General features: G+C 32.0%; 1 protein-coding gene across 4 annotated transcripts in view; it reads left to right on the top strand.

Annotated features, from left to right (window-relative positions):
- Positions 1-23097, top strand: part of brp (ELKS/RAB6-interacting/CAST family member bruchpilot) — a 381921-nt gene that overhangs the window by 205903 nt on the left and 152921 nt on the right. For all 4 annotated transcript variants that reach the window (XR_016143547.1, XM_089107019.1, XM_089107018.1 and 1 more), the window contains one exon: positions 15461-15613. Coding sequence is in view for 3 of the 4 variants with exons in the window: in XM_089107019.1 (XP_088963145.1) it covers positions 15461-15613 (153 nt within the window). In the remaining variant the exon portion in view is untranslated. The remainder of the gene's footprint in view (positions 1-15460; positions 15614-23097) is intronic.

The raw sequence follows: 23097 nt of genomic DNA, 5'->3' as shown, positions 1-23097 counted from the left end.
AGTTGAAAAATATTTTCAACGGAAAGTTTTTTTTATATTAATTCCTAATCGTTTTTAAATAATGCTAGGAAATCCGGCGCCCCCTTCATAGAAATTTCCCTTCCCCCAAGGAAACATCCTCCATGGAAAGATCCTCATACGTAACCTGCTCTCCGGGAACTCTGGGGGACTAAGTCATCCTCAAAGACATATTTATTAAATTTTCGACTAGTCTGTAAAAAAATGGCTGTCTCAAAATTTTGATTGCATGACTTTGGGAAAAAATGAGCGTGGGAGGGGGTCAAGTTGCCCTCCAATTTTTTCGTCACTTAAAAAGGGCACTAGAAGTTTTATTTTTATTTCCGTTCGAATGAGTCCTCTCACGATATTCTAGGACTACTGAATCGATAAGATCACCCATGGGAAAAAAAACGAAAAAAAACAACAAACAAATAAACACGCATCCGTGATCTTTCTTCCGGCAAAAAAAACACAAAATTCCATATTTTTGCAGATAGGAGCTTGAAACATCAACAATTGGGTTTTCTGTTGCGCTGAATCTGATGGTTCGATTTTCATTAAGATTCTATTATTTTTAGGGGATGTTTGCCCCTTTTTTGAAAATAAGGCAATTTTTTCAGGCTCGTAACTTTTGATGGGTTAGACTAAAATTGACTAAATTGAACTAAATTGCTACTTATATATTTGAAATCAGCATAAAAATCCGATCTTTTTTTATGTATTTACCGGTATCAAATTTCCTTTTTTTAGAGTTTCGGTTACTATGGAGCCGGGTCGCTCCTTACATACAGTTCGTTACCACGAACTGTTTTATACAGACTTTCAGCTAATAGAGCAGTTTGACTGTAATTTGACCTACAAATTGCTCCCTGATCGCTTACATAAACTATTGTAAATTTATTCTGTTAAATAATTACACATTGGTTACAGCTAGCAAAATTACCTAAATTGACACAGGATCCAAAAAGCTCGGCTTACTGGTGAGTTAGTTTACCAAAGTGGAAATGCTGACCATTATAAATTGAAAAAAATAATCAAAAACTTAAATTATCTGAAAACAAAAGAATGGGCTATAATTTAGAGGTAAAACTTGTTGAAGGGATAGCCAATGACATTTTCATAGAACATAAAACGACGAATGGCCTCATTTTTAGCGGTCAGCATGGCTTCAAGAAAGGCTTGTCCATTGAAAAAAAATATAACACAATCCCACGACTATAACACACCTCCTGGAATAAGGTTTCCCTGTCGATAAGGCCTTCGATAAAATGTCTTTTGATACCTGATGATAGATCTGTCTTCGATGATACCTGATGATACCAAAAGATGTCTAGCTGATGAAAAAGCTGTGTTTATATCAAGTAGACGTTGCCCAGGGGATCCATAGTTTTCTATTTGATAGGACTCAGATTGTCGCTTCATATGATGAAAGAGGTAACCTCGTCTAAACCATACCAGTTCGTGTCAAGATTGGTATCCCCCAAAGAAACAAAGTAGGCCCAATGATGTCTAAATTCTAAATAACCGATGCTCCTGAGGTGGTTAAGAATGGCTTGACAGCATGTTCAGATGATTCCAAACAGTTCAGATCCGCAGCTTCCAAAAAAAGTTGTTCTTACATACAAGAAGATCTCGTAACCTCTGTGCATGGCAACAACATGGACATTTGAGTTAAATCTAAGACATTGCATAATCCTGCATCTTAGTCAAAACCACCCCTGCAACAGCTCTTCAGGTTAACGCTGCGTAACTCTGCAGGTGCTGATCCTGCAGGCTAACTCTGGCTAACTCTGCCGGTGCTCATGTGGTGATTCGGAGTGTGGAGGAAGGGCATGATCTTGGGGTAATCATTGACGACAAGTTCAAATTTCACAGTTACTGTCGGAGCCAAGCTGAAAAGGCAAACAAGGTCTTCAGTTTAGTCAAGTGTGTGATGAACTGCCACCCTAGAGAAACCGAGAAGCTCCGCACAGTCCTTGTTCATCCTAACCTTGAGTTTGGTATGTTGGTTGCTAGCCCGCACTTGAGAGCGGAGACGTCATTCTAGCATTCAAGGTGATAAACAGTGAGACGACTAAACCTGTTCTTGGTAACCCCAAGAAATGGCGTCAAGAATTCTGCAGAAAATGAGAAAGTCCAACTTCTTCACCAATCGTGTCATTCCATTGTGGAACCCATTATGCGAGTCTACTGTATCTACCAAATTAGTTAAGAGCTTCAAGATCGGCATCAACCTTGAATTGAACAATAAGACATGGAAGATACAATGGGATGAGCAAGCATGATCAACCGGGGTATACTAGGTGCGAATGCTCAGTAGTAATCTCAATCGCTAGAAGATCAGATTTAAATAATCTTAATCGCTAGAAGAACTGATTTAAGGTTATTTAAGTTAAAACTAGGAAATATGATGATTTTTTAAGCGAATATGACGTCTTATATATGGTGTATTTAGTGCCTGGTTCAAAATCAACGTCACCAATCAGGAGCCGTAATCCTATTGCAAAAGTGGAATTTTATCCCTTGCACCTATTTTTCTATTAGGCCTCTTCTTTCCTTTCTCCGAACGATCGATAATTCCGTAAGATATCCATATCGCATATTTCGTTCAAAACTGTATTGTATCCTTTTTCCTACTTTAGAATTCCTGAAGAGAAGCAAACGCAAAAGCCCTCATAAGAGAAGAAAATACAAAGACTATAAATGGGATGATTATATCGCGGTGAGAAGGCTTAAAACATGTGACGAAACTTGTCCCATGAAATTATGAAAAACCTTTTTTAAATATAGCGGAATAGATAATTTGACATTAAAATTTATACAAAAGTCTTAAAAAAAAATGTTCAAAACCAGTAAACAGGTTTTCACGTGCCAACATAAAAATCGTTATCAAATGATGTTTTTGAGATTCACCGACAACGCTCAAGAATTTTTTTCGCTCAAGAATTTTCGGTGGATTTGAGGATAGGGCTAAAATATCTAAATGATTAAAATAATTCTTGTAAGAAAAATTAATATGATGAATAATGAGATTATTGAATATGAGCTCCTTTAGTGCGTTATTACATTTTATTTATACTTGTTACAGCAAGTATTTGCGGTTTAAAATCGTTGCTCTTTTTTTCTAGTTCCACTTGCTATAAAAAAAGATAATATTGTTCTGTTAAATTCTTTTTTCAATCCTAATGTTATAATTTCCAGAAATTAGAATTTAGATATTTTTGAAGCATACCTAAATTGTCCTACGGAGCCTATCTATATGGCATATGTAAATTATCTTTTTGGCTGAAGCTTCTGGAAAAGAAGAATTTTTTTCTTTAGACTTTAAGGATAAATTTTGAGAAGCTTATGAAGTTGGAAAATTTTTAGGAAAATAGCAATGTATCGTGATTTTGGCTAATATCATCTAGTGATAATGATGGTGCAATAAATTCATATACAACAGTGCCTTTAAATTTAAATCTAAAATGAAATGAATATTTCAAAAAAAGGTTAAACTTTTAATGAGACGTTAAAATTGACAAAAAAGCTATTCTGTAAAAATAAGAATTAAGGTAAGAAAATATCGGCTTCGCACTCGGGAGCCTTTTGTCCCATTGATAAAAGCTTCCAGATGTAAGGCCGAAAAATTTGAAAATTTTCTTATTATTTGAACAAAATTTCCTATTATTTTTCTTGCCAAGTTCGCTGTCGTATTAACAGTATTACAAGGTTCTCAATATTCCCACTTCATTTTAATTGGAATGATATCGCACAATTAATAAATCAAAATCAAGTAGATTTTTGTAATTTTGAGCGGGATTATTATAAGCTCGTGTAAAGCTATATATCATTTTCAGAAATTCCATAAAATGTTTTAGCTCAAGGCTAAGCAAAGGCTTGAAAGGCTAAACTCTTTCATATAAAATCAAGTGGAAGCTTTGAGCGAAGATTTAGAAAATTGCTTTTGAAATAATGTGACAAATAACTTACGGACTGTAATGTGACAAAATAATTACGGATGTAATGTGACAAAATAACTTACGGACTGTAATAATGGTGTAAGCAGCTATAGTGTCAATTCGCCTGTTTGACTGAAATAAAATTACTTTTTATTTCTGGATAGGAAATCTGCGAATTCATACAACAGAACATTTAATGGTACTTGTTAATTAAACGAAACACACTCAAGAATTAAACAGTTCGTGGTAACGAACTGTAAGTAAGGAGCGACCCGGCTTAATGGTAACCGAAGCTCTAGAAAACAGGATTTTAATACCAACAGATACGTCAAAAGAATCAGATTTTAATGCTGATTTCAAATATATAAGTTTCATCAAGTTTAATCCTACCCATCAAAAGTTACGCGCCTGAGAAAATTAGGCTGATTTTCGAAAAAAGGGTGAAAGACTCCTAAAATTCATAGAACATTAATGAAAACCTCACTTCAGATTCAGCGTATCAGAGAACCCTACTGTAGAGGTTTCAAGCTCCTATCTACAAAAATGTTGAATTTTCTATTCTTTGCCAGAAGAAACATCACGGATGCGTCTTTGTTTGGTTTTTTTTTGTTGTTTTTTTTTTTCCAAGGGTGATCATATCGACCCAGTGGTCCTAGAATATCGTAGGAGGGCTCATTGGAACGGAAATTCAGATATCTAGTGCCCTTTTTAAGTGACCAAAAAAATTGAGGGCAACTAGGCCAATTCCCAGGCTCATTTTTTTCCAAAGTCACCCGATCAAAATTTTGAGATAGCCACTTTGTTCAGCATGGTCGAAAATGTGATAACTGTGTCTTTTAGGATGACTTAATCCCCCGAAGCCCCCGGGGGGTGGGCTGAAAGTTATGAACTATACCCAATGTTAACATATAGTATTGGTTATTGGGAAGTATACAGACGTTTTCAGGGGGGATTTTTTCTGGTAGTGGGGGTGGGGGGTCAGGGGTTATATGGGAGGATCTTTCCATGAAGGACCTTGCTATGAAGGGGACGCCGGATTTCCCGGCATTATTAAAAAAAAAGATTTATTCATGTACGGTGAGCCAGAATGAAAACCTGCATTAATACAAAAACGTTCAAAAATTGAATAAAAAAAACAAGTTTTTTAACTGATAGTAAGGAACGACGTTAAAAATTAAAACGAACAGAAATTATTCCGTATATGAAAGAGGTTGTCCCCTCCTCAACGCCTCGCTCTTTACGGTAAAGTTTTACTTTCTCAGCACTCTATTTTTTTTAAACAATAAAAAACTTTAGCGTAAAGAGCGAGGCGTTGAGGAGGGGACAGCCCCTTTCATATGCGGAATAAATTCTGTTCGTTTTAACTTTTAACGTCGTTCCTTACTTTCAGTTAAAAGAGACTTGTTTTTTTTTATTTAACTACACTTAGGTTAGATCTCAAAAAACCGGTTTCATAACCACAAAGACTAGTGACTGGTGATAGAATGCATTGGACTTATATAATTTGGGCTAGATATTTGCACATTGGTGTGGGGGGGTCGGATGGGATTCGGTTATTTTAGGTTAGGTGTGCTGTCCAAATACTTCCCCACCACCACCCTGCAAATATACAGCCTAAATTATATTATTATATAAACTAAAGTTTCTATGAAGATTATATTTCAATAGGATTAGCCTAACGTCACTTCTTGAATGTGTTTCGTTTAATTAAAAAGTACCCATTAAATAAATATACTATTCTCAGAATTATATAAGGAAAAATTAAATATTATAAACTTTAAAGTTTATAACTATAAAGTTTATAACTATGTAACTAAAACTATAAATATGAAGTTGTAACTATAAACTTTACTTGCGATTGAAATACAGATAAATTATAATTAAACATAAACAATATTACTAATAATTAAATATGGCAGTAATAATTAATATTGCTAACTATAATTAAAAATGACATTAAAATTAAATATTATTAATAATTGTAGGGTAATAACCTACGAGCAGAGAATAATTATCTGACGAAATGATAATTGTTTGTGACCCATTCTGCCAAAAACCGCTAGTAGTTTTGTAGTAGAGTCATAAGAACAAAATCTCCTTAATTATTCTTATAATTCTTAATAATAATCCTTAATTATTCTTAATCGTAATGACTAGAAACAGATAAATTTTTGGAAACAATAGACAGTAAGCCCATACCCATGGTTTAAATATAATTAAAAAAAAACAGGATTTAGCTATCAAAACTAACTACGTAGAATTGGTCAATATTGCAATTTTGTCTCAAAATGAATATACGTACACGTCAAAATAGACCAGATTATTGGCTTATTTCTCCTAAATGTATTTTTTTGTCAAATTTTAAGTTCTCCTTGCACTTCCCTCTAAAAGAAGCACTAAAAATTTCCTGAAACATTCTAGTTGATCCACCAAATATTCTCAAATTTTTGATCTCGCTGTTCACTCATATTTTCCCAAAATTTTTGCAAATTTTCTTCTTGTTTTCCAACAGCATTTTTTTTTCCAGGAGTAAAATTTTATTAACACATAATTTACAAAAAACAAACGCCAAGGAACCTTTCGGTTCGTTAGGCCAACTCCAACTTCCAACACATAATTCAATATACATAAACAAAAACATAACAATATCCCCCGCCGACGGGCTAACAAAACAACACAACCAAAAATTACATTATGGCACTACTAAAAAAACAAAAAAAACTTAAACAAATTGATAAATATTATTACAAAAGTCCCTCAATTTTCCCCGGAAACTACTTCGGTCATACTCACGCACAACCCCAATGGGTAAATGACTCCAGGAGCTCGGCAAAACTTGCCGAGCAGAAAACTGCGACCGGGTTGTTTCACACCGTGGCCGACAAAATCCATCTGCATTTCTTGTAATATAATTGTGAAGATCCACACCAGTTATTCAAACATGCCATTAAAACATTCTGAGGTAAGGTTATTAATAATATCAAACATTAGCATAGATCGATAAAAAAGGAATATGCCTGCTAGAGGAAGAATATTCAGTTTCAAGTACACATTTCTCACTGAATCTCTCGGTCCATAATTTGCTAAAATCCTAATGGCAGAATTCTGCAAAGCTCTAAGTCAGTTTCAGATGGGATTGAAAAGTTGAAGACCCTACCGAAAAAGATATAAAAGGTAACAATGGACAAGTGAAAAATACAAAAGTCTAAGGACAATTTTCGGACAAATGTGCTTCAATTTCCTAATAATTCCAACATTAGGGGCAATTTTAGATGCTATACAATTTATATGATCTGAAAAACTAAGCGTCTCATCTACAATAATGCCTAAATACCTAGTCGAGTGTACTCTATTAATAAATGAATTCCCACACCTCAACTTATCTACCCAAGGATAATACTTTTTAGAACGAGCAAACAACATAAAATTCCACTTATTAAAATTTATTTTTAGCTTATTCAACTTAGTCCACTTTTCAATCAAACTTATGTCATGTTCGACTGCACGGATCAACTCGTTTTCAGTTCTCGCGCAAACCGTTAAATTAGTATCATCAGCAAATAAAATTAACGCTTTTACAGGGATCACATTTGGGTCTCCACTGTTTACTGAATCAACAATATTAGATAAAACTTCACATAGATCATTAATATATACAGCAAATAATTGTGGAGCAATGAAAGATCCCTGTGGGACTCCAGACTCGACATCATATTCACATGTAGCTTACTTTTCATCATCCAAATATAATTTTCCATCACTTAGGTAAGACTTCAACAGATTCAGAGCACTTCCTCTGATACCGGCATTATCTAATTTACACAATAGAATTTCATGGTCCACAGAATCGAACGCTTTTAAAACATCTAAATATACAGTTATGACTTGAAGATGTTTATCAAGGCCATCATTAACCAACGTTGTAAGAAACTTAACTGCATGCTCTGTAGGATGTTTCTTTCTGAAACCAAATTGGTTCTTGAAGAAAAATACTTTCTTCTCTAGAAATGTTTCAATTCTTAGGCATAATATCTTCTCCATTATTCTAGCTATAATCGGAAGCAGTGATATTGATCTATAGTTGCTAGGATCTTCTCGGTCACCTGACTTAAAAATTGGCACTATTTTTTCAGTTTTATATAGTACAGGAAAGATTCCATCTTTAAAACATCCATTAAAATAGTATGACAAGTTGATCCTTCATAACTGGAAAAATTTATTTCAGGAAACAGAGGAATAGAAAATCTGATCCAGTGGAATTATTCTTCATTCCGGAAATCAATGTTAACGCTTCACTTTCCTTCGTCTTTTGCAGCAACATACTTTTTTTACTAGCTTATCCAATATACTGGTGAAACGACCGATCATTTTTATGTATACTTACTGACTGTCTAATTTCATTGCCTGCTTTAGAAAAATGATCGGCCAGTTTTTCATTAAAATCTGCCTGGTATTGTTCACTTCCACATGGCTCTTTATCAATTCCTCCAATTATAGACCGAATAACTTTCCAAGTCTTCGAAGAGCTATCTCTACACGACTCAAACATTGTCGAGTAATAATCCTTTTTTGCTTTTCTTAACAATTTATTGAGCGCGTTATTATAATTCTTATAAATATTTGGGTCAAATTCTCGGTCAGTAACTTTACTAACCTTATACAATGCATGCCTCCTCCTGATGTTTGTCAAAAGACTGCGGGATATCCATGGCTTTTTTGCACTTCTTTCATTTTTTTTCCCTTTATAGTTATCTTAATACACACTTCATTGATCAAATTTGTGACTTTTTCATACCACAGTGCAAACCTGTCACCATAATTCGCGCTTTCACTTAAACAACTCCAATCACATTCCTCAAATCGCTCTTTCATTTCATTAATAATTGATTTATCAGAATATGAGTATTGTCTATTTCTATTCTCAGAATCATTATGCATGTCTTTTTCAATATTTATACATACCATAATTGAACAGTGATTGGAAATATAATTTAGGATTACAATTGGGCTATCATATCTAACACTCGAAAAAATATTATCTATGAAAGTTTCAGACGTCTCAGTATTACAAGTACAAACATCAATTACTAGGTGAAGATTAAAACTAAACATAAGATTACAAAAATTATTACGAACCACATTTTCCCTATTCTTCATATCAATATTAAAATCACCCATCACAAAAACAATGGGCCGAAGATAGTAGTTGCATCATCTGTGACTCCATATAATCCATAAATTGTTGTAACGACCTTGAAGGAGTTCTATTTACAATTACTACGTAAAATATATCCTTATATCAACCTGCAAAACCATACTCTCAAACACCATTTCAACAGATACTGATAAATCTTCTCTTACCTTAGAAGTAAGGCTTGAGTTTACATACGCTGCAAGCCCACCATGTTGATGTATCATTCTATTCTTCCTATAAAACGTGTAACCATTAATATGAAGTAGCAAATCATTATGATTTGACAGTTGGGTTGACTGAGCCAAGCCTCAGTCAACCCAACAATATTTATATCACTAACACTATCACACAACTCAGAAATATACCTAAAACTACTATTTAACCCTCGACAATTCAAATGCATCAGCATAGGTTTCCCAGGGTTATTGTTTGAAAATATATCAATGGGGAAAGCATACCTCGCTGGTGGTCCCAGTATCATACTTCACATATCATCACCATCCTGGGGCACCCTATCAACCTCTTCATAAAAATTTACCCTATTATTTTCTTTGCAACGGCATTATGTTCTACTTGAACCACGTTTTAGACTTATCAGAATTCCGTTTTGATATCATTTATTATATTAGTTATTATATAAATAGTAATTATTAAATTTGGAAAGAGTATTGATTGGAAAATCAAATGGTGTAGTTTTTTCTATCCAATATCTTAACTCAAGAAGCAAAAAAAAAAAAAAAAAAAAAAGAACAATATGTCAGAGTAAGGGGTCATTTGAGGACTTAATATGGTTTTGCAACTGTTGTGATTAACATATTGAAAAAGAGCATTAAAAGGTGCATCACGTGGTATGTTTATCTTCCCGCTAGCAAATTAGCTAGTAAATGACATAATTATGTCGTGACGAAAAGGCTTAAAACGTTTGACGAAATATTCAGCAGTGAAATATAAAAAGCCTTTGAAAACCTAGTTGTATAAATAGCTTAAAGTTCATACCGAAGTCTTATAAAAAAAAAATTGTTTCATAAAATTTTAATAAAAAAAAACAAGTTTCCACGAGCTGACATGGAAATTGTTGTCAAATTATGCTGATGAGATTTACCGAAAATGCGCAAGAAGTTTGACGGTGGATTTGAGGACACGTTAGAAAAATCTAAATGATCAAAACAGCACTTGTAAGTACATGACTATGATGAATAATGAGATTATTGAAAATGAGATTCGTTAGGTTGTTATTGCATTTTATACTTGTTTGAGTATCTATTTGTTGTTCGAAATCTTTGTTTTTATTCCATGTGCTATATAAAAAGGATTCTCTTCCATTAAAATCTATAGTTAATCCTACTGTTATAATTCCCAGAAATTTTAATATAGATATGTTTGAAAAGAATTTTGGTATATTACATACCTATATTGTTTTCTGAAAACAGTCTTCCTTTTTTTTCTTTGCTGAACCTTCTGGAAAAGACTGATTTGTTCTATAGACCTTTAAGGACGAAACTTTGAGAAGCTTTTAACGTTCAAAATATCTATAGATGAATAGCTATATATTGTGATATAGGAAAATACAGTTTTCGTAAAAAATTTATTTCATTTAAAAAAATATTGTTTTTAATCACAAAAGGTTTTAACCACATTAACTGCCTTTAAAAAGAGCCATTAAACATCTTTCTACAATGTTCCAGTGCCCCGCTATCTGAGGAAAAGAAAGGAAAAATCAAAAATGCTGTCGATGCAGAATATCGTTGTTTCAGTCACTTTTCTTGATTTTAAAGTCAATAGATTTTCCTCATTATTCAAACCAAGGGGCCGTACGCTTCCTGTATATGGGTTTTGGACAAGGTGGTTCTAATAGTGTACTTCTTGTTTTGATCTGACACTATTTTGCGATGTTATGGGTTATCACATTTTTTAGTATTGGACGTGATCGTCTCTTACTAGGTTGCTAGCGACCGCTGCAATCCTGATATCGGCTAATATCATTTATCGATAATAATGATTTCACAGATAATTTCTTAGACAATGTTGCCTTCTGATTTATAATTAAAACGCAATGGAAATGTCAAGAAAAGGGTTAAGAGTTTTAATGAGACATTGAACTTTATGACAAAAAAAAACAAAAATATTTTGTACAAATAATAATAATTTCAGAAAAAACTGGCTTCACGTCTAGAAGTCTTTTTTTCTCACTTTTTTCGAATTGATGAAGGATTCCGGGTCTAAAGCCGAAACAATTGAAATTGTATTATTTGTAAAAAAAAAGAATATTTTTTTTCTTACGAAGTTCGCTGTCGTATTAAATTTTTTACCAGTTTTTCGTTTTCCCATTTCATTTTAGTGTTATCGATATCGTAATATCAAAAAATCAAAATTAAATAAATTTTTCCAACTTTTAGTTGGATTATTGTAAGCTCGGTAAAGCTATATATCACTTTCAGAAATTCCATAAAAGGGTTTAGCTCAAGGCTAAGGAAAGACTTAAAAGACTAAAATTATTTCATAGAAAACCAAGCAGAATCCTTGAGTGAAGATTTAGAAAATTCCTTTTGAAATTCTGTTAGAAAAATAACTTGACAGAATGAAATAATGATATAGGCAGAAATAGTGTCACAATATGAGCCTGTATTGCTGAAATAAAATGGTTTTGTATTTCTGGGCTGGAAATCTGCGAATCCGCAAGGTAGAAAAATAGATAAATATAGTGTCATCAGAATTATATAAAGGAAAGTTCAATTTTATTATGATAATTAAATATTATAGTTATAACTATAAAATTTAACTATAATTAAAATATAGTTAAATCGTAATCAAATATTATAAATACCATTAAACTATAATAAAATATGAAATTCAAATTAAATGTTATTAACAATTATATGAATATGTTTTCTAACAACACTGCTTTTTCGTTTATAGATAAAACTAGCTAAAGCGACTGTCGGTAAACATGCAAAAGAAAGGGAAAAAAAATACTCCCATAAGTTTAGTTTATTTATGGCAAAATTTACAACATTTCAATGAATCCTTAATATAAATCTTGCACTAGGGGAAAATTATTGTAGCCTTCCTGGCTACAATAATTATTAATTACTGTAATATTAATATTAATTGATTTCCCTCGGTGCCTAAGCCCCTCCCCGGAAGCCAACATTGTATTGAATTTCTGGGACTTCTTATTTCAAGTTATGAAATGAAATATATAAGAAAGGGAAAAAAAATACTCCCATAAGTTTAGTTTATTTATGGCAAAATTTACAACATTTCAATGAATCCTTAATATAAATCTTGCACTAGGGGAAAATTATTGTAGCCTTCCTGGCTACAATAATTATTAATTACTGTAATATTAATATTAATTGATTTCCCTCGGTGCCTAAGCCCCTCCCCGGAAGCCAACATTGTATTGAATTTCTGGGACTTCTTATTTCAAGTTATGAAATGAAATATATTTCGCTATTATTCTCCGCCCCCCCCCCCCACTGAAAACACTCCTGAATTTGTGCTTGGTCGGATCGTCTTTTCAAAAAATAAGGTTAATATTTCAGCTTTCACTTTACATTAAAACATGAAGTGAAAAATTAAATTTGGACAATCATTTAATAATATGCTACTAACATCTCACAGTAATTGCTAAGAGTCTACAGTAATTGCTTCGAGCCTGGAAGAAATATCTAAAGGAATAATTCTTATTTTTGACGCATTCTACAAAAAGTCATTAACATTTTTGTAATAGAATCATAAAAAGAAAACTTCTTAATTACTGTTATTATGACTACAAACTGACCGATTTTGGAAGTCAATATACAACAAGCCTATCGTCTGAGTTTAAATATTATTGAAAAAAACAGGGTAGACTTATCTAACCTACGTAAAACTCGTCAACATTTTAATGGAAACAAACTGAATATACGTAAGTGTCAGAATAGTCAAGTTTTAAACCTGTTTTTCCTAAACTAAATGTTCTGCCAATATTTATTCCTCAGCGTACCTCCCTCTTAAAAACCAGCAAAATTTTCCTGAAAGCTTTGAGTCGATGTGTAAGATGTTTTCAAATTTATGTTTTCCGCCCTTCACTAAAATTTTCCCAAAAATTTGACTTTTTGTCAAATTATTCTTCTCGTTTTCTTTCAGCGTTATGTTATGTTTTGGTTTCAGTTTTGGTAATGCTGTAAACTTACCAAAACTTCGCGTAAGATTCGACGTATATTTCCTTGGGGCCAAAAGAAACAAACTGACGCTTAACGTTATATCCAGACTGGTGTACGTGGCCCACAACTCTAATTTGCTCCACACATCATTCTCGCAATTTTGAACGTGACACTCAAATTCAAAACAGCATTCTCGTGAAATTTTGATTATTTTTTTTGTCAAATAAACCATAATAGCTTTTTTTCTGCAATTTATAATATTTTTCATTTCCACTTAGGTTTCAAATAGAAAGCAAGTGTGTTTTTTATGTCTATACTGGTTTTGCCTATAGGGTGGCTTAATTCTGCTGATTTTTATTAAACAAGGGGTTCACAAGGCAATTAATTGAACTAAAATCAAGTTGGTGGACTTTGATGAAAAAGTTAAGAGCCATGGCTAATCAAAGAAAAGTTTAGACAGATAGTCTGAGTGAGAGGCAAATCTGGCATGAGCCTTTTTCAGAATTGTAGAAAAATGGTGTCATTTTACTATTTGATATACAGACTATCATCCATCCATCCTAGAGCAGAACTACGGTAGATAGTAATGGAATAAAGGTAATTCAAATTACCTAAGAGTATCTATTGGAAAGCAATTGGAGAGCCAAAATAAAAGGTTTTCAAAAATTCATAACTAACCATGTCCACAGGACTTTGAAGACAATTGGGCAACTGGGATTGCTCTCATTAACTGGAGAAAATAAAGTAAAAAAAAAAAAAACTTTTCCGGATACTCTAAGGCAGTGGTTTCCAACTGATTTTAGGCTATGCTCTACCTAGGCATTTCTAAGACCCTAATGACCCCCTTGTGGTATTTAAATTTTGTTATTCAAAATTTCAAGTGTATTCATCCGAAGAAATATTAAAAGGCCATTAACTCGGTATCTTGGTACAATTATAGATCTTTTTTGCTCCTTAAATGCATTTGATGGGACGTCATTCACATGATTTTTTTACTAATTAAAGTTCTAAAGCACAGTCAGCCGAAGGGTGCACGTCCTACCCATGGCCCAACAAAATAATGCCATGCCCAACCGATGGGGCCAGCGCCCCACGTCGGGAATAATTGGTCGAAGGCCATATTTGGCTCGAAAAGGGGGTTGGTTGGTTGCAAAACCTATGCAGCTTCGTTCAAAAAGTGATTGCTTGCCATACTATGTAAGTACTTGCATATATTTTGACTAACTTAAACAGATATAAATAACAAATTTGGAGCGATTCAGATTGGAGTGAATAAATTTGGATTCAATAAATGGATTCCTTCCATATATTCCGTCTTCTGCTTACATGTGCATATGCCTGCTTATTTAGGGGTTAATAAGCTACAAACGGTTTAAACTATAAGCAATATTAGTCTGTCTATAAAAGCCACACTTTCATTCTATTTAAAACTGGGTACAAATAAAAAATGTTAAGAAATGGCAGAGAAAAATAAGAAAAACTGTGTAAGTTTATTAGCCAAAAAACCAAAATTCCACAAGAATACTGTTTAGAATTTGAGAGTCACTTTAAGTTTTTTTTTTAATTCTGGTTCTGCTTTCATTTTGTTAAAAGAATTATGAGCAAAAATGCAAGAATAATGAAAGGTTGACGAGAAGGCTTTTTTGAATTTGAGAGTTGTGTTCAGTCTTCTAAGAGTGCTGGTTCTCCTGTGATTTTATTTTTGGAAACTATGGCACAAAATTCGAGAATGATGTGTTCTGTTTTCAAATAACCGTTTGAAGGGTGGAGCATGTTCACCACCCTGATTGTAACTTACAATTTTTTTTGGGAAGTTACGGTCCAAGATGCGAGAATGATATGTTCTATCTTAAAAATAACAGTTTGAAGGGTGGACTACGTTCGCCACCCTGATGTTACTCCCTGTCTTGGGTGATGTTCGCTATCCGTTCTATTTATTTCCTGATCTCATATCATTTTTAGCTAACCTTACTGACCTTGTCATTTATACATAGAAGATTGAAAACAGGGAAATGTACTATACAGAAATATACAGAGAAAGTAATAGGTGCAATTTTTAATCAACACTGATTTTTTTTTCTTTTAATTCGGGTCATATGAATAATTTTCTGTTTTGGTCGTGTTGATCGAGAAAATAAGGAAATATACCCGTTTAATATATAAATTCTCTGTTGCAGCTTCAAGCTGATAAGGAAAAGCTAGCATATGACAATGAAAATTTACAAGCTCAACTTGACAAGATTCACGGACAGTCTGCTAGGCTACAAAAAGAAAAAGAAACAGCCCAACTTGAACTTGATCGAGTAAATGATAAGCACGAAAAAACGCAGGTAAATTCCTTAGTAATACTTCTACCAATTATGTTGTAGTTTTTGGATCGTTCGTTAAAAATTACCTTTTCAGATCATCAATTCAAAAATGCTTGACAAATAAGTTATGCGTATTTGGAACTGCAGAAAAAAAAAACAAAGAATATAACTATTTATGCGCCTTTGTGTTTGAATTAAATAAAAAAGCAAGTTTTTTCAACTGAAAGTAAGGAGCAACATTAAAACTTAAAACGAACAGAAATTATTACGAATATGAGGGGGTTGCTCCTCCTCAACACCTCGCTCTTTACGCTAAAGTTCTTTAGTACTTTAGAAAAAGCTTCTTATTGTTCTAATTAAAAGAACATAGTTCGGGAGTCATTCTTAAAGAATTGGAACAGAATTCAAACTTAAGCGTAAAGAGCGAGGTGTTGAGGAGGAGCAATCCCCCTACATACGTAAGAATTTTTGTTCGTTTTGAGTTTTAATGTCGCTCTTTACTTTCAATTGAAAAAGCTTTTTTTTTAATTACATTTTTATTCGTGTTTTAAATAATGCTAGGAAATCTGGCTACACCTCCACGGAAAAATCCCTCCTCCTAGCCGATTTATTCTCTAGACCAGTGGTTTTCAGATTGTGGTACTCGTACCACTTGGGAGGGTACATAAAATTTATTAGGGGTGGGGTACACGGCCAGCCAACAAAAAATAAAACAACCCTTTACCTCTAGGACTGGTAATTTTATTTACATTTTGGCTATAGTTTACATAGTAGGCCTATCGGTAACTGAGGAGGGGCACCTAAAATATATTGTGGGTAAAAAGGGCTACAGTGTCTAAATAAGTCTGAGAACCACTGCTCTATACAATTCAATCCTGGTGAAAATTTACACCGACACTTACCCTTAACATCTCCACGTGTAAAATTAAATCAACAAAGAGAAAGCAAGACATAAGAAGAATCTCGTATAGGAATTCTGGTAAATTTCACCAGTGTAAAATTTTCCCTAAGAATTTCACCTCCTGAAAACTTCCCTCCCCACGACAAATTGTCCCATGGAAAATCCCTCCTGTAGAAAATTTGCCCCCCTCACCCGAAAAATGTATGCATACTTCCCAATACACGTCAACAATGGACAAATTTTGTTACATAAAGACCTTACCCAGGGGCTGTGGGGGGTCATAAAATCTCCAATGGTATATTTATTCGACTTCTCAACCATGCTGAAAAAATGGCTGTCTAAAAATTTTGATTGGACGATTTTGAGATAAAAAGGGCCGTGTTGGGGGGTCTAGTTGCCCTCCAGTTTATTTGGTCACTTAAAAAAGGCACTAGAACTTTTAATTTCCGTTCGAATAATCCCTCCCGATATTTTAGGACCACTGGATCAATACGATTACCCCTGGGAAAAAAATAAATAAATGAAAAAAAAATAAACAAATAAACACGCATCCGTGATCTTTCTTATGGCAAAAAATACAAAATTCCATGTTTTTGAAGATAGGAGCTTGAAACCTCTACAGTAGGGTTCTCTGATACGCTGAATCTGATGGTGTGATTTTCTTTAAGATTTTATGACTTTTAGGGATGTTTCCCCCTATTTTCGTAAATCAGGCAAATTTTCTCAGGCTCGTAACCTTTGATGGGTAAAACTAAACGTGATGAAATTTATATATGTATATATATATACATATATATATATATATATATATATATATATATATATATATATATATATATATATATATATATATATATATATATATATATATATATATATATAAGTAGATTGTATATATTACTAAGCGATAGTGGTTTTGCAATAAATAAGCTGTGAACTAAGTTCTATTTTCGTACTTCCTGTTTATATATATATATATATATATATATATATATATATATATATATATATATATATATATATATATATATATATATATATATATATATATATATATATATATATATATATATATATATATATATATATATATATATATATATATATATATATATATATATATATATATATATATATATATATATATATATATATATATATGTAGATTGTATATATTGAATTCTATCGCGCCCCTAGGAATTTCCATGTTATTCTATCGCGCCTCTACACCTTTTCAAAGAGAGTGACTATCCTCTCACATGGCATTATACTTTGGGTAGACTATGTTCCGTCCTGTGCTAGTTGGGTTATTGACTTACCAAGGCCAACCAGACAGGTGTTTGGTGGGTATAGTCTGCTTCGGTTTTTCAAAGAGAGTGAGTTTTACACTTTACTTTTTCGTTTGTGTTTGTTTTTGTTTTTTTAAATTAAAAACTAGAGATTGTCAAAGTGTGTATTTAGGAATTGTTTTGATTGATATTTTTGCAAAAAGCGAAAAGGAATTCCAATATTTGACACTATGAACGATATTAATTCATGTTTTGAATAATAGGAGTGTGAATGATTCTAATTAATGATTGGATTGTATGAAGGTGGAGAAAAAAAGGATTAAACTGATTAGAAGTTAAGGTAACCCCGAAGGGGTTGTTAACTCAGGTAATTTGTTATAAATTTGAAACAACATCAGTCTATGAAAATGGCTAACGACGATAGAATGACACTGTGAGTTGACCTATCTTTACCTCTCCGATGTGGTCTGTATAATACACAAGTGATGTTTGAACAGTATTGTCAATTTAAAATAGGGTCTAACGTTTTAGTATACTAAAAAGTTGATACTAAGAGAGATGTAGATGGTAAGAAAAGAATTTTAATACTGAAATTCAGAACTAACCTTAGAAATCCTTGCAAATCAAGCAGTAAGGTGTATGTGAGTACGAACCATCAAGGATCATAAGCACCAACGACCGTAACCAGCAGAGACATCAACTCCCCTAAGGCCCCTTATCTCCAACCCCGACGGCCGCCTCCGCCCTCCACCATTGGGCCCCCCCCCCCCTTTTTTTTTAACATGATATATTTTTTCAACTTTTTTTTTTACAGGTCTTTGAATAAGAGGAAAAAAAAATAAATTCAGCAGTTTTTTTTCGTGGTTTACCTTGTCAAAGTTACATTCTCTTAATTTTTCAAAGTTCATTTTGAATTTCATTCGTTGAAGTGCAAGAGTTGGAATATTTCAGTAGTGTCTTGTTGTGCTTTACCTTTTCACAGTTACATTCTCTTGATTTTTCAAAGATAATTTTGAATTTCTTTTGTTGAAATGCAAGAGTTTGAATATTTCAGTAATGTTTTGTTATGTTTTACCTTGTCACAGTTACATTCTCTTGATTTTCAAAGTTCATTTTGAATTTCTTTCTTGACATGCAATAGTTAGAATATTTAAGTAGTGTTTTGTCGTTGTTTACCTTGTCACATTTACATTCTCTTGATATTTCAAAGTTCATTTTGAATTTCTGTCCTTAAATACAAAAGTTGGAATATTTCAGTAGTGTTTTGTCGTGGTTTACCTTGTGACAGTGACATTCTCTTGATTTTTCAAAGTTCATTGTGGATTTTTTTTGTTGAAATGCAGGAGTTGGAATATTTCAGTAGTGTTTTGTTGTGCTTTACATTGTCACAGTTACATTCTCTTGATTTGTCAAAGTTCCTTTTGAATTTCTTTCGTGAAATGCAAGAGTTGGAATATTTCAGTAGTGTTTTGTTGTGGTTTACCTTGTCACAGTTACATTCTCTTCATTTTTCAAAGTTCATTTTGAATTTCTTTCGTTAAATGCAAGAGTTGGAATATTTCAGCAGTGTTTTGTCGTGGTTTACCTTGTCACAGTTACATGCTCTTGATTTTTTCAAAGTTTTTATTTTGGGTTTTATTTGTTGAAATGCAAGAGTTGGAATATTTCAGTAGTGTTTTGTTATGCTTTACCTTGTCATAGTTACATTCTCTTGATTTTTCAAAGTTCATTTTGAATTTCTTTCTTGAAATGCAAGAGGTTAATAATTTCATTAACGTTTCATCGTGATTTACCTTGTTAGAGCTAAAATCACTTTATAGTTAGATGTTCACTTTTATTTTATTTCGTTGATATGCTGGAAGTTTAATAGAGCACCAGTGATTCTATGCACCTCCCATCGCCAAAGTTACATTCTCCTGATTTTTCAAATTTCATTTTGAATTTATTTAGTAAAATGCAAGAGTTGTAATATTTCAGTAGTGATTTGTCATGGTTTAACATGTCTCATTTACATTCTCTTGATTTTTCAAAGTTCATTTTGTATTTTTTTCCTTGAAATGCAAGAGTAGAAATATTTCATTAGTGTTTTGTAGTGATTCACCTTGTCACTGTTACATTCTCTTGATTTTTCAAATTTCATTTTGGATTTCTTTCCTTGAAATGCAAGATTTGGAATATTTTAGTAGTGTCTTGTTGTGCTTTACCTTGTCACAGTTACATTCTCTTGATGTTTCAAAGTTCCTTTTGGATTTCTTTCGTTGAAATGCAAGAGTTGGAATATTTCAGTAGTGTTTTGTCGTGGTTTACCATATCACAGTTACATTCTCTTGATTTTTCAAAGTTCATTTTGAATTTCTTTCGTAAAATGCAAGAGTTGGAATATTTCAGTAGTGTCTTGTTGTGCTTTACCTTGTCACAGTTACATTCTCTTGATTTTTCAAAGTTCATTTTGGGTTTCTTTCCTTAAATGCAAGAGTATTAATAATTCATTCGTGTTTTGTCGTCCTTTAACTCGCCACATTTCAATTACAGGTATTATTAAAAGTTAAGTTTTTGGATTTCTTATGTTGAAATTAAATATTTGTAATGTTTCCGTCTTTTTTTTTCATGGTTTACATCGTCAGAGTTATATTCTCTTGATTTTTCAAAGTTCATTTTGGATTTCTTTCCTTGAAATGCAAGAGTTGGAATACCATTTTTCGTTAAGTGTCAGAGTGAATAAATACATTATCAACATCCTTTGTCAGATACATCAAATAAAATTGACAAAATCTAAATTTAAGAATGAATAAATTCTTTATCAACATCCTTTGTCGGATATGTCAGATAAAATTGACAAAATCTAAGTATCGGAGTGAATGTTTTTTTATCAACATCCTTTGCCAGATACATCGAATAAAATTGATAAAATATAAGTGTAAAAGTGAATAAATATTTCTATCAACATTGACAAAATCTAAGTATCAGAGTGATTAAATTCTATATAAACTTCCTTTTCTCGGATACATAGGATAAAATTGACAGAATCTAAGTGTCAGTGTGAATAAATTTTTTTTTCAACATCCTTTGTCAGATACATCAAATAAAATTGACAAAATCAAAATTTTAGAATGAATAACGTAACTATCAACATCAATTTGTTGGATGTGTTGGATAAAATTAACAAAATCTAAACATCAGAGTGATTAATTCTATATAAACATCCCTTTCTCGGATACATAGGATAAGATTGACAGAATCTAAGTTTCATTGTGAATAAATTTTTTTTTATCAATATCCTTTTTCAGACAAATCAAATAAAATTGACAAAATCTAAATTTCAGAATGAATAAATTCTAAATAAACATCCTTTGTCGAATTTTCCAGACAAAATAGACAAAACATAAGTGTCATAGTGAATAATTTTTTTTTTATCAACATGTTTTGGCAGATAGATTTGATGCAATTGGCAAAATCTAAGTGTCAAAGTATTAGAATACTAAATAAATATCCCTGTCTTGGATACTTAGGATATAATTCACCAATTCTCAATCTCAGAGTGAATAATTTTTTTTATCACCATCTTTTGGCAGATGCATTTGATGAAATTGACAAAATCTAAATTTAAGAATGAATAAATTCATTATCAACATCCTTTGTCGGATATTTCGGATAAAATTGACAAAATCTAAGTATCAGAGTGGCTAAATTCTATATCATCATCCTTTTCTCGGGTACATAGGATAAAATTATCAAAATCTAAGTGTCAGTGTGAATAAATTTTTTTTTATCGGCATCCTTTGTCAGATACATCAAATAAAATTAACAAAATCTAAATTTCAGAATGAATAAATTCATTATCAACATTCTTTGTCAGATATATCGAATAAACTTGACAAAATATAAGTTTCAGAGTAAATAAATTTTTTTATCAACATCCTTTTGTCAGACACATCAAATAAAAATGACAAAACTTAAATTTCAGAATTAATAAATGCTTTAACAACATCCTTTATTTGATATAGCAGATAAAATTGACAAAATCAAAATATCAGAATGAATAAATTCTATCTCAACATCCTTTGTCAGATAAGTCGGATAAAATTGACAAAATAAAAGTGTCAGAGTGAATAAATTTTTTTTTTTTCAACATCCTTTGGCAGATACATCGGATAAAATTGACAAAATCTAAGGATCAGAGTGACTAAAATCTATATCAATATCCTTTTCTCGGATACATAGGATAAAATTGACAAATTCTAAGTGTTAGAGCGAATAAATTTTTTTATCAACATTCTTTGGTAGATATATCGGATAAAATTAACAAAATCAAGATTGCAGAATGAATAAATTCTTTATCAACATCCTTTGTCAGATACATGGGATAAAATTTACAAAATCTAAGTGCCAATGTGAAAATTTTTTTTTTATCAACATCCTTTTGTCAGACACATCAAATAAAATTGACAAAATCTATATTTCGGAATGAATAAATTCTAGATCTACATCCTTTGTCGGATATGTTGGTTAAAATTGACGAAATGTAAGTATCAGAGTGAATTATTTTTTTTTATTAACATGCTTTGTCGGATAGATCTTGTAAAATTGACGAATTGTCAGCATCCTAGGGACTAAATTCTATATAAAAATCTTTTTCTTGGATAAGTAGGAAAAAATGTACAAATTCGAAGTGATAGATTGAATAAATTTTTTTTTATCAACATGATTTAACAAAAACGTATGTTAAATTAACAACCTCTAAATGGAAGAATGAAGAATTTTCTTATGAACATGATTTGTTAGACATTTCTGGTAAAATTTAAGCAAAACAAGTTTCATAGTTAATAAATTTTTTTTTATCAAAAGCCTTCGTAAGATACATCTAAAAAAATTAGAAAAAATCTACAATTGAAAATGAGTAAATGCTTTAATAATAATCTCTAATCGGACATTTAGGATAAAATTAACATAATACAAGTATCAGAGTGACTAAATTCTATATCAAAATCCTTTTCTCAGATACATAGGATAAAATTGACAAATTCTAAGTGTTAGAGTGAATACATTTTTTTATCAACATCCTTTGGCAGATACGTCGGATAAAATGGACAAAATCTAAATTTCAGAATGAATAAATTCAATATCAACATCCTTTGTCGGATATGTCGGATAAAATTGACAAAATCTAAGTATCAGAGTGAATATTTTTTTTAACAACATCCTTTGCCAGATACATCGAATAAAATTTATAAAATATAAGTGCCAGAGTGATTAATTTTTTTTATCAACATGTTTTATCAGATATATTGAATAAAATCTACAAAATCTAAATTTCA

This window comes from Artemia sp. Qi Xiang Cuo, chromosome 21 (assembly GCF_049724085.1).
Source record: "Artemia sp. Qi Xiang Cuo chromosome 21, ASM4972408v1, whole genome shotgun sequence".
NCBI lineage: Eukaryota > Metazoa > Arthropoda > Branchiopoda > Anostraca > Artemiidae > Artemia > Artemia sp. Qi Xiang Cuo.
Note: the sequence above shows the minus strand (reverse complement) of the source record. Positions and strands in the feature narration are given on the sequence as shown.